Consider the following 13,626-nt stretch of genomic DNA (forward strand, 5'->3'; position numbering starts at 1 on the left):
GAGGGTGGGAGGGAGGGAGACGCAAGAGGGAAGAGATATGGGAACATATGTATCTGTATAACTGATTCACTTTGTTGTAAAGGAGAAACTAACACACTATTGTAAAACAGTTATACTACAATAAAGATGTTAAAAAAAAAAAAAAAAAAAAAAAGACACATGCGCCCCAGTGTTTGCTGCAGCACTGTTTGCAATAGCCAGATCATGGAAGCAACCTAAATACCCATCGACAGACAAATGGTTGAAGAAGATGTGGTCCATATATATGATGGAATATTACTCAGCCATAAAAAGAAATGAAATTGGGTCATTTGTAGAGACATGGATGGACCTAGAGACTTTCATACAGAGTGAAGTAAGTCAGAAAGAGAAAAACAAATATCGTATACGAACTCATATATGTGGAATCTAGAAAAATGGTACAAATGACCCGGTTTGCAAGGTAGAAATAGAGACACAGATGTAGAGAACAAACGTATGGACACCAAGGGGGGAAAGCAGGGGACGGGGGTCGTGGTGGTGATGGGATGAGTTGGGAGATTGGGATTGACATGTATACACCAATATGTATAAGATAGATAACTAATAAGAACTGGCTGTATAAGAAAAATAAAATAAAATAAAAATAGTTGATGGAGTCAGAAAAAAAAGTAATAAACCTTTTTTTAAAAATGCTAGCAATGAACAATCTGAAAATAAAGTAAAAAAGTAAATCCAATTACAATAGCCTCAAAAAGAATAAAACATTGTACATAGGAATCGTTAGAACAAAAGAAGTGTAACTAGGATGAACCACTCTTATGTTTCTCCTTTACTCTTAACACTCATAATATTGCTGACACAAGATGTGTGGTATTTTTGCATCAAGCAATTCTCAGACAACACCTAGATGTCCTAAAATTCAATTCAGTTGTGACCCTAACCATAGTTAACACAGACCTTACAGGTTAAGGGCTTAGTCTGTTATGACCCCCGCCCCCGCTCACCCCCACCTCAGACATCAATTGCAAGTCCAGGTTGTTACCTGTGCTTCTGACCAACTGACTCTAAGTCACAGGTTCCCTTGCCCCCTCCTTGAGTTAAATTAATTTGCTAGAGTGGCTCACAGATCTTGGGAAAACAGTCTACTTACTAGATTACTGGTTTATTACAAAGGATATTAAAGGGTATGAATGACAAGCCAGATGAAGAGATACAGGGGGCGAGGTCTGGAAAGGTCTCAAGCCCAAGAGCTTCTTTCCCTGTGGAGTTGCAGTGTGCCACCCTCCCAGCATATGGGTGTGTTTACCAACCCAGAAACTCTCTGAATCTTGTGCTTTTGGCATTTTTATGGAGGCTTCATCACATAGTCATAATTGATCATTAACTTACTCTCCAGCCTCACAGCTCTTCCCAAGAGGATGGAGGATGGGGCTGAAAATTCCAAGCTTTTAATCATCGTTTCATCTTTCTTGTGACCATCCCCCATCCTGAGGCTGTCGAGGAGACCACCAGGAAATGCCTTATTAGAACAAAAGACACTCCTATCACCCAGGAAATTCCAAGGGATTTAGGAGCTCTGTCAGGTACCAGGGTCAACGAGCAAATATTAGAGAAAAAGGTACTCCAAGTGCTCTTACCACTTGAGAAATTACAAGGGTTTTAGGAGCTCTGTGCCAGGAATTGGGCTCATATATGTTTTATTTCACACTTATGCACTAAAAATTACAACACATTGTTAGAAGAATTTAAAGCTCTAAATAAATGGAAAGACACACAGGTTATTTAAAGACTTAATATTAAGATGGGAAATTGACGTACAGATTCAATGCAATCCCTATCAAAAGTCCAGCTGCCTTTTTATAGAAATTGACAAACTGCTCCTAAAATCCAAATGACAAAGCAGTTTCGGGAATAGATGAAACGATCTTGAAAAAGACCAAACTTGGTGTACTCACACTTCCCAATTTCAAAATTTACTTCAAAGCTACAGTAATCAAGTCTGTGTGGTACTAGCATAAAGATAGACATATACACCAATGTAATAGAATTCAGAGTCCAGAAATAATCCCATATATCTATGGTCAGTTGATTTCCAACAAGGGTGCCGAGACCATGCAGTAGGCAAGAATTCTTTTCAGCAAATGTTGCTGGAACAACTCGATAGCCAGGGGCCAAGGAATGAATTTGGACCCCTACCTCATATGATATCCAAAAAATTAACTCAAAATGGATTAAAAACCCAAATGTAAGAGCTAAAACTATAAAATGCTTAGAAGAAAACACAGGTGTAAATCTTCATAACCTTGAATGATACAATGTTTTCTTAGATACTAGGCCAAACACAAGCAACCAAAGAAAAGTTAGATAAATTGGACTTCATCAAAATTAAAAACATTGTGCTTCAGAGGGCACCATCAAGAAAGTGAAAAGACAACACACAAAATGAGAGAAAACATTTGCAAATCACATATCTGATTAGGGACTTACATGTCAAGTATTTAAAGAACTCATAACTCAGTAACAAAAAGGCAATTCTATTTAAAAATAAGCAAAGGATTTGAATACATATTTCTTTAAAGACAATATACAAATTGCCAATGAAAGCACATGAAAAGGTGCTCAACGTCCTTAGACATTAGGGAAGTGCAAATCAAAAGCACAGTGAGATACCTCTTCACACCCACTAGGCTGTTATCCAAAGAATGGACAATAACAAATGCTGGTGAGGATATGGAGAAATTGAAACCCTCATACACTGCTCCTGGAATGTAAGTGGAGCCACTATGGGAACAGTTTGGCAGTTTCTCAAAAAGTGAAACATAGAGTTAGCATGTGACCCAGCGGTTCCACTCCTAGCTGTATACCGAAGACATGTGAAATGTATGTTCTCATTAAAACATGTACATAAATGAATGTTCATAGCAACATTATTCATAACAGCCAAAAAGTGGAAACCCAAATGTCCATCAGCTGGTGAATGGTTAGGCAGGTATGTGCAGACAATGAAGCAGAATATTACTCAGCCATAAAAAGGAGCACATTACATAAAAGTGAAATACTAATGCATGCTCTAAGAGGGGTGGAACTCGAAAGCATTATAAAGTTAGACACAAACAGCCACATACTGTATGATTCCATTTACATGAAATGCCTAGAATACGTGAATCCACAGAAACAGAAAGTAAATGAGTTGTTGCCAGGGGTTGGGAGTCGGGAAAATAGGGAATGACATCAATGGGTATAAGATTTCTTTTTGGGGTGATGAAAATGTTCTGGAATTAGATATTTATGAGGGTTGTTAAGTCTTGTGAATATATTAAAAACATTGAATTGTATACTATGAAAGAGTAAATTTTATGGTACATGAATTATACATTAATTTTTTTAAGTGGGGAAAATGGAAAACAAATAGAAATAAAACATTCATCCTGAGTCTTAAAAATAAAACATTATATTTAGTATCTATTATTTTTTAGTACCAGAAAAAAATACTGAATTTGGAATGTTTTAATATGAACTCGAAAGCCATTTGCAGCAATTCTTTTTTTTAAATTTTTGGATGCACCACGCAGCTTGTGGGATCTTAGTTCCCCAACCAAGGATTGAACCCAGGCCCTCGGCTGAAAGCGCGGAGTCCTAACCACTGGACTGCCAGGAAATTCCCAGCAGCAATTGTTTTTTTTCATAAGAAAGTCATAATAGTACCATGAGATTGCTTAATTTGTTTCTTTTGGTTCTTTAAGGTTTGAATGGCATGTTTGCTTCTTTACAGAAGGGAAAGGTGTCCCTCTATCCTCTTTTCTTCATCTGGCCCAGGTTCACACTCAGGCACAATGAGATACTTGTCTGTGCCTCTGTCCAGGGCTTAGAGAATAGATTTTCTCATTCTTTCTATTTCTATGTCTTTTTTACTTTTTCTTCCCTCCCTCCCTCCCCCCCTCCCCCCTTCCTTCCTTCCTTTTTCTTTCTAAACCCCCTTCCCCCCCCTTCCTCAACTTTCTTGTACAGGTGTAACTTGTGTATTCTTTGTTTTCTTCTCTTTGAGCCTTGTTTATCATGGCTGAACATTTATGGATCCAGAGATATATGCTTCTATATTGAAAGAGTCAGTCTATTGGTAGGTTGCTAAAGGATGAGCAGCTAAAAGCTTGTTGAGTTTTATGCATTTTGAGTTTGAAATCCCTGAGACATCAAACTGGAAGTGTTCAGAGGCATAGTAGTATATGAGAAAGAATTACATACAGTGGCAGAGAACTCAGGAGAGAGATCTGTGCTTGAGATTAGATTTGGAAGTCATTAGAGAATTGTTCTTACTGTAATCTTTCAATATTAAACTCAATACATTACTTAAAGCAGTTGCCACAGGATTTTTCGTCCACTGAAGTACTGAATCCTTTGGCAACGGGGATATGATGAGTGTTTTGAGGTTTACCCTTGAAAACTTTATCCTGAAGAGGAAGCTTGGTATGATGGGAGACAGGAATTTCTGTTAAGGAAACCTTGATATATCTATGCATATTTATGAATATTTGTTCTCAACAACTAGGTCTGTGGGATTGCTTAAATGAAAAAAAATAAATATTTTCAGTTGGAGTCATGTGGACAGAAGTCAGATTTCAGTTGATTGAGGTAGAAGTTGAAAGGAGAATCTGTATAAATTATTCCTGTGCTTAGCGGTTGAGAAGAGATGAAAGAAGATTGTAGGAATTATCCGTTGTTAAAGGTTAATGAACTTCTTGTTTTTTTTTTTTTGTTTATTGTTTTTTTTTGTGTGGTATGCGGGCCTCCCTCTGTTGTGGCCTCTCCCGTTGCGGGGGACAGGCTCCGGACGCGCAGGCTCAGCGGCCATGGCTCACGGGCCCAGCCGCTCCGCGGCATGTGGGATCCTCCCAGACCGGGGCGCGAACCCGGTTCCCCTGCATCGGCAGGCGGACGCGCAACCACTGCGCCACCAGGGAAGCCCCGAACTTCTTGTTTTTTAAAACTGAGGGAGTTAAATATGTTTGTATACTAAGATGGTAGAGTCAGTAGAGAAGGAAAAGTAAAAATTGGAAGAATGAAAGAAAATTGTTTACGGTCAAAGTTCTTATGAGAAACATAAGGAATAGGATGTATAGAGAAGAGCTGGGGAGTTAGCCTTGGATGTGGAAGGGTCATCAGTATCACTGAGGTAGAAGGGAAAGAAATGAAGGAGGTAGATTCAGATGTATTTTGGGCGGGTGAGCATTAAGAGCCATGTCATGGGGAGGTAGCTGTGTCTTCATGTTTGAGGAGTCAGAGTCAGGACACTGAGCTAATAGAAAGCAGGGTGTCTAAGAGGTGGCTTGAGGTTTGGAATAGCAGTTGAGGAGGCACAAGAAGAGGGGCTGTCTTCCGGGCTTCCTGCAACCACCCACACATTTAGAAACTCACTAGAAGAACTCACTGGACTGTTAGCTGTACTCATGGCTGAGGTTTATTATAGCAAAAGGACACACAGCAGGATCAGCAAGGGAAAAAGACTCATCCGGTAGTCTGGAGGAGTCCAGGCACAGGCTTTCAGAGTTATCCCTCCCAGAGGCGAAAATGACGGGCTGCACAGAACATGCTCCTTCCTCCAGCAATGAGTGTAGAACATGTGCATAGTGTTTCTGTCCAGAGAAGCTTCCTTAAGACTCAAGAGTCCAGGGTGAGGGTAAAAGGGCGGTCATTATGCAAGCAGTCTGCTGCACAACCAGCCACAATTACCAGAATTCCATACTCCCAAAAAGATAACAGGTATTCCCCATAAATCACATTGTCTGCAAAAACAATTCAGGCAAGTTGTTATAGCAGGAGTTCAATACCCCGTCCCCAACACTCAAACACACAAAACAGCCTTATCATTGATATAATCAGGATCCAAAACTAAATTCCCAAAGGCCAGCTAAGGGCTAGCCCTGTAACTAGGCTCTTCTTAAGAGTATCAGGCCTGGTTTATTAATACTTTTCTGCAGTCACTAAAGGCCAAACCTTATAATTACCCCAGTTTCTAGTAGTGCCAGTATTCATGACTTCGTGGTTTTGTAATTTTCTCTATTGGGGCACCTCAAAGTAGCGGGGTAGAGAAATTTAGTTGTTAGATTTATCCATATTTCAGGTCTTAAAGGGACTGAAAGTACTAAGAAAGGATGGGGTGAGGAAGCAGCAATGCAGTAGACAGAGGATAATGATGAGACAGCTAAATTTAGAGTAGAATTTGGGGGTGTGCTGTAGCCTATAGAGGAAAAGAGAAAGCAAGGCAAGGTGACTCTTAGATTATGAGAAACTCAGCAGACCCAAGCAAGGGGTTTGTCTGATGGTGCAGGGGTCCAAGGTTGGGACATGGGCTTCTTTAACTTATCTAGGCTAGTGAAAATCAGACTTATTGTCAATTCAATCCTATATATATATAATTTTTGTTTTTGGTATTTAAATCTCACAAAGAAACCTCGTCTTGTTTAATCTCCTAGTATGTTTTAGTTGAAAACAAGCTTTATATATACGTGTGTGCTATGATTTCTGTGTTCTTAAAAATAATGTTTTCCAGGGGTTATAAAATCCTTTTCTAATATACTAAGTTTTCTTCTGTTCTTTGCTTGCTCTTTCATCAGAGGATACTTCTGACAAGATGGATGGTAAGAACTTCCTTTTCTAATTCACCTAAAAAATTTTTATGGCTCTTGGATTCTACATGATACCTTTGTTCACTCCCTAAAGTTCTGAAAATAGGCTGCTTATTTGGCAGCACTCTTAATGTGAAAATGGCTACGTTAATTCTCTGATTGAATTTTGGGTTAGACATATCCATTTTCGGTTTCTTAGTTTACTCAAATACTAGGTTACTGTTTGTTATAAGTTAAATCAATTTTCTTAATTTTTTTTACCTGAGCTCTTAGAATATTCTTGATTTCTTAAGTCTTTCTCTGAAATATTAGATTCAGAAGAAGGGAAAGGAATCTCATAAGTCACTTGATTCAGTTCTTTAGTTTAATAACTCTTGATACAGAGAGAGACAAATGACATATTTTACAGATTCATATGGTTATTTATGAAAATGAAATGCAAGTCACAGATGCTGTCTTTCAGAAAGTGAGTTTTAAATTAACATTTAATCAAAATTGAACTTACTTTGAGCTATGCCTTTTTAATTTCAGTATTTAGTTTATCTTTATTTGCTTGATCCAGTATGGTAATTTTTATCTGTATGGTATTTTTGTTTAACACTAGATTGTGTATTATCCATACTTGCCCTTCACTTCATCAGATACCATAATGTTATCTAAGAACTTGAGCTTTTTTATAAGAACTTGTAAGAAGATCTTGCATCTGTAAGTCACAGTATGAGATCTAGGGAAAATGGAAAACTGTATGTTTTTCTGTCAATTATTACATAAACTCTGAAATTGGTATATCTTCCGTTCTGATGAAATGGAAGATTTATTTAATCTTGGGTTGGGTACATGAGTGTTACTTATAATTAGTCTCTGTGCTTCTGTGTGTGTTTAATGTATTTCATAAATTTAAGAAATTATTAAATGAAAGAAAACCAAGAGATAGTTTCTATATTTCAAACCATTCAATATCAGTTCTAACACTGAGATTCTAGATCCTTTAACAACAAATTATTCTCACATTCCAGATCAAAATGTTTTCTTTTCTGGGTCAGAAACATCAGCCTATTTGAGGAATCACCTGTGTTATGTGATGTGTTACTCTCACTGATGTTTAATCCTGTGTTTAAAAAAAAAATCTATATACACACACACGGAGAAACATCTTTTATTGCCCTATAGTAGTAGTGAGTTTGTTTGTTTTTTTGGCCGTGCCGTACAGCTTGTGGGATCTTAGTTCCCCGACCAGGGATTGAACCCGGGCCCTCAGCAGTGAAAGCGTGGTGTCCTAACCACTGGAGTGCCAGGGAATTCCATTTACTTGATCATTTTTGCTAGTTTTCATTGACATCTTACGGAGTACAAGAATTTTTGAATAAATAGCTAATGGATTGATAGGTCTTTGTAATGCTTTGGTGAAAATACTGGGTTAATGAGACCTAGGTCATGGATTTGATTCCCATGTTTGTCAATTAGTTTTCTAGTTCTTTTATGGACTACCTTTTGAAAATGCACAGAAAGAATTCTTACAATGGAAAGATCTATAAAAATCTTCATTTTGGAGAGAGCAATGAAAGTTGCATCTTTCTTGAGTAATTAATTTCTCTTATTTTCTTCACCATTTAAAAGTTTAAGTATGAAGTATAGCAGACAAACGTGTTTGTTATAGAATTTTGCTATTTTTAATTGTCTAGTTTTAACCTTTTTTGTGCTATGAGTCATTAGGTTACCTCAAATTTTCTTTTATCTCAAAATGAATCTTTTGAAAGCTAATTTAAGGCTATCGAACTAGAAATTTTTTCTTTTGCCCTTTTGTTTTCATTGGGTGGGAGGCGCGAGGAAGGTTTTAACATCAGCATTGGCAGACTTTGTTGAAATGTTATTGTTTTATTTCTCTTATTTAGGAACAGCATCTGAAGATGGTAAGAATTATACATTTTGTTAGTAACACAAATACCTCTACATTAATATTTTCATTGGTAGGAATTAAATATTAAAAACTAAAATAGGCTAATTTCTTTGCAAATCTATATAATTTGTGAGCTGTGGTAGCTTTTACATTTCATATTTGGTTGTGTTATACATGTGGATTTTTTTTTAATCCTTCATCCTGGAGTTTTGCCTTGTATCTTGGATCATCTCATGCTAGAAAAACATAAATGCTTAACATGTTTAATAATATCTAGTATAAAGTTTCATAGTTTCATTTTTTTCTTGTAGTGACATTAATGCTTTTATTTTGTGTTTTTGTTTTTTAATTTATGCCAATTCATTTATACTTTGGGAGTGCACATGCCATTGCTTTATTGTCTTTCAATATCCTCAGCATTTAAATGCATTTATTTTGTCAGATTTTAAATGTATCTTTGATTTTGAATCAGTGACTGGAGAATTGCATATGATTTGAATTTGGAATTACAAAAACCTTGCTAGATATAATACTTTATTTTACTGAGCCAGTTTACCTTTTAAAAAATTATTTATTGCTTTTGAATTTGTAGAAAGGAAAAAATTCAGTTTTTATATTTATCCTGCCTGAAGGCTGTCTTATTAAGCCTCTGATATGAAACACATTTTATTTTTTCTAAAATAAAAATGGATGACATTTTCTTGTGATACACAGTTAAGTAGATTTAACATTTTGGAGGTCTCATACTTACTCTGATATATTTGAAATATTTTCATATTTTAAGTTTTAAATTAGAGTACTAGTTTCTGGCACTGTGGCATTGTAATTTAGAATGGTAGTATCAAAATACTTAATTTATCCTAATTTCTTTGTTGTACTGGATAAATTCTGCATTTCAAAAACAATAATTTTTTTCTATTTTACTTCTTAGTCACGAGAACATTGTGTCCTATTCTAAACAGACTCTGTAAAAGGGTGAAAGTTCTGAATTATGGGCTTTTTAGGGGCCTCAAAGAAGTTGATAGAATTCTAGGATCTACCAACTGTACTTCTCCTTTTGCTTCATTTTATTCCTAGTTCCTAATTATTCTCTTCCCTCACTCATTTCTTAATTTTGTAATTTTTCCTTACTCTTTAGTGTATGTTTTCCTAATTAATATTGCCATATCAGGCTAGCCCCTGTATTGTTGGGGTTTTTTAAAATTTTATTTTGTTTATTTATTTTTGGCTACTTCGGGTCTTTGTTGGGTCTTTGTTGCTTTGGGTCTTTGGGTCTTTGTTGCTGCGTGCGGGCTTTCTCTAGTTAAGGCGAGCGGGGGCTCCTCTTTGTTGCGGTGTACAGGCTTCTCATTGCGGTGGCTTCTCTTGTTGTGGATCACGGGCTCTAGACACGCAGGCTTCAGTAGTTGTGGCACGTGGACTCAGTAGTTGTGGCACACAGGCTTAGTTTCTCTGCAGCATGTGGGATCTTCCCAGACCAGGGCTCGAACCCATGTCCCCTGCATTGGCAGGCGGATTCTTAACCACTGCACCACGAGGGAAGTCCCCAGCCTCTATATTGTGATTGCCCTAAAAGTTGTGCCTTTTAACTAAAAAGTATTTTGAGTCCTTCTTTATGATCATGTTTGGTATTGGTTCTGATTTGATAGTGATTGAGACTGTTGCTTGATAATACCAAAGTACCTGCTAGTAATATATTTTTGTTTTTTCTAACGACAGTTTACTTAAGCACTTTGGTAAGCATTATCTCCTTTGGTTCAAGAGCTCCAGAAACATCTTGCGGCTTGGTTTTGTGGAGGGGGATGAGGCAGTAGTAAGAGAAGAAAGGAACGCAACTTGGAGGTAGAGAAGGAAATGTGTGTAGAAAAGTGCCGTCTCTTTGAGGACTGGTATTTCCTCAAATAATTTTATAAATGAAATTGGTTAGTTCGGGGCAGAGAAGAGGAAACGTGTCCATGTACATCTGTAGTAATCTCATGTTTAGCACAGGATGTAAAAAGATGAGATATTTTACCTAGTATTGTATCTTCTTGCAGATCTCTTTAGAAGTACATTTTCAGTCAGAAAGATTGTTTGGGTTGTTTCCAACATTAGCTTGTATTTTAAACTACAGGGTGGATTTGAGAATAAATTAAATTTCATGGAAACTGAAATTTTAAAATTGGAACTACCAATTAAGAATAAGTGCATGCCTGTGGTAATTATCTTAATTATAACTCTACTTTACTGGACTAATAATATCAAACTGAGAATGGAGATCTTTTAGTTTGACTTTATTCTTACCCGTAAAGGAAAGTTAGCTTATGGTGCAACACGTAAAAAGCAGTATGTATTTTTAAAATTTTAAGAGAACTATAATCTTATAATCTGTAAGTGAAGGTTACATTATTACAGAATTTATACTTGAAAAGCACACCCAATTAGAAAATTATAGTGAGTTTTTTTCCTCATTACTAAATATTATTATAGAAAAAAGTCTTTAATTATGTAAATAATTTTATTCCTTAGGCCGGGTGAGAGCAAAGCTTTCAGCACCACTTGCTGGTATGGGAAATGCCAAGACAGATTCCAGAGGAAGAAGTCGAACAAAAATGGTGTCTCAGTCACAGCGTATGTATTGCATTAGTTCTCTCATATTTCTAATATGTTAGGATAAGCGTATTCCTTGTATGTTACTGTATGAAGAGATTGACCAGTGGAAAAAGACAAAACTAATTTCAAAAAAGACAAGCCACATACTGAGTTCTTGTTCTGTACTTTAGGTTCATCATCACCTGACAAAAATGAAGGTATTTTTTTTTTCAATGTTTTGGGTCAGTTGTTGTGCATGTTTTGGAATTTTTGGAGTGGGTGTTGTCTTGTCTTTGGTGTGTTATTAGGGCTGCATCATTGATATCTGCACTTAGAAAGAAAAACTTCATCTGCTATACAGACTTTTGCATGGAGATATTTTAAATAGCACAAATCTTTTAACATGAAGGTTTTCACAGTCTACTCAGAAACTTGTAAATGTGGAAAATTGTGCTTTTTAGAGGCAAAATAATTGCCATATGTTAGCATCAGATCTGGTTGCATCTAGCTAATGTTGTTCAAGGGCAGTTATATGGTATCTTTGTACTCTCCCTAAAATCTGTTAGAATGCAGTTAGCATTTTTGGCAGGTATATACTGATTCATAAAGAGGAAACAAATTGAAATGACCAGTTTTGTTATATTCCTTTTTAAATTTAAGATTTATATTTTTGCAATTTCATTGGAAGCTGAGTTTCTCATAAGCACAATTATTAAAAAGCACAATTTTGAATTCTAGGTAAAATGAATGATCCATTCCTATATATTCCAGAATAGTAATATATACACTTAAGGCATAATTAATTTAAAAGAGTTCACATTCCTTCTTTATCAAGAGATTTCCCTTAGCACATACCTCTTAGAACAGGAATTTTTTCTAGGGAGGTAATTCTGCGGTTCTTCTATATACTTGGCCATTTTGGAAAGAAATAGTTGTAGCTATCTTCCACTGTTGTTTAGGTGACTCTTCCAGGATATAGATGCCCAATTTGTCTGTTTTTTTTTTTAACTCGATTCTTGAATCGTGGAATCAGGGAAAGGAGCTGGGCTTAGAGGGGGTCAGGGCAGTGATTAGACAAGTCCGGCCTAGCAGATTCTCCTCTTTCCAAAGTCAAAAAATCTAGACAGAGTAATGATGGGAGCACTCAACAAGAGTCCTAAAAATAAGCAGAAATGCTTAGTAAAATTGGTTTGCAAATTGAGGGTTATTTACAAATAGGAAAACGTGGCAAATGCCCTCTGGGTGAGAGCTCTTTTCCCAACCAAATTAGGAATAGATCATACCATATTCTTCCCTGATCTTGTGTATTTTTAGGGTAACTGTTATAGTAACTTAATCTTTAGCAGTATAGCATAGTAGTTTAGAGCCTTGCTATTCCAAATGGGGTGCCCAGACCAGCATCAGCATCACCTGGGAAATGTACAGTCTCATGCCACCACAGATCTACTGAATTCAGTCTTTAACAAGATCATCAAGTGATTTGTGTTACAATCAAGTCTAAGAAATATTGATTTAGATCATGGATTTGATCCATGGCTTTTCCAGGTTATTTAAAGTTGCTGTATTTCTATATACTTCTACTGTAACCAGTAAAATGAAGAGGATAATCTCACAGGATTGTTGTGAGAATTAAATTAGTATTTTGCCTGAGCACAAAGTATGTGCTATATATTTTAGCTGGTGAAATTGATGTCCTTGTTTTTCTTAACCTAATGTCAACTGAATTTTATACTCCTATTGTGCACTTCTTTGTTGTTATTTCTTATGGCCTTCAGTAAACAAAAATAATGGTGAAGTTAGGAAATTTAAAGCAGAAAGAGAAATAAAGGTAGCAACCAGAAACTGTCTGTATCCAGCATCTTAAGGATAAAGCAATTTTATATGAGATATTTTACTGAGTTCTCTTCTAAAGTAATACTAAGACTGAACTCATGGCAGAGATTCAAAGTGCTTTGTGTATGGTTTTTTAATATATTACTTAAGGAACTCCCTTTTAAGTGTATTATAACTACTGATCACTTCAAGAGAATATAGAATAATTTTTTTACATTTGGTTTTTCACTTTGAAACCCAATCCACAATACTTGAAATCCTCTCCTAGAGTGTGAGAACATAATGATAGATTTTTAGACCTAGTAGGATTTTAAGATCAGAAGACGTTCCCACTATAAAATCACTTAGATTTTAAATCATATTGGTGAGGTTTTTATTTGCCTGCTTATTTATTTGAATGACTGTTTTTTTCATTTCAGATTCTTTTGAAAAAAGATATTGTGGCCTTGTATAATTTGATGCAAGTTTCTTTACACATATTTGCACAGAAATATTGCTGTGCTCTCCATCTTCACTTTGTTGTGAAGTAATTCATTAGGGTTTGCATGGTCTTTTCCATATTTTTATATCACCATTTAGGAAAAAAAAAATCTCTTGGGTCAAAGCAGGTATGTTCTGATGGCTAACCCAAAATAAATAAAAACAGACCCAGTGGAGAGACTTCCAGACTTAAATGTTTACGTAAAGATTGTGTCTTTTGTTGTTGGTAGTGACTGATTA

The 13,626-nt window shown here is 36.1% G+C and overlaps 1 protein-coding gene across 15 annotated transcripts in view; it reads left to right on the plus strand.

Annotated features, from left to right (window-relative positions):
• CLASP2 (cytoplasmic linker associated protein 2) overlaps positions 1 to 13,626 on the plus strand; it is a 180,249-nt gene that overhangs the window by 104,999 nt on the left and 61,624 nt on the right. For 6 of the 15 annotated variants that reach the window (XM_055079794.1, XM_055079797.1, XM_055079803.1 and 3 more), the window contains 4 exons: positions 6,594 to 6,617; positions 8,498 to 8,515; positions 11,011 to 11,112; positions 11,265 to 11,291. In XM_055079794.1, the coding sequence (XP_054935769.1) occupies positions 6,594 to 6,617; positions 8,498 to 8,515; positions 11,011 to 11,112; positions 11,265 to 11,291 (171 nt within the window). The remainder of the gene's footprint in view (positions 1 to 6,593; positions 6,618 to 8,497; positions 8,516 to 11,010; positions 11,113 to 11,264; positions 11,292 to 13,626) is intronic. The other 9 variants (XM_055079795.1, XM_007125233.4, XM_055079800.1 and 6 more) reach the window with 3 other exon arrangements.

This window comes from Physeter macrocephalus, chromosome 18, assembly GCF_002837175.3.
Source record: "Physeter macrocephalus isolate SW-GA chromosome 18, ASM283717v5, whole genome shotgun sequence".
In the NCBI taxonomy this organism is placed as follows: domain Eukaryota; kingdom Metazoa; phylum Chordata; class Mammalia; order Artiodactyla; family Physeteridae; genus Physeter; species Physeter macrocephalus.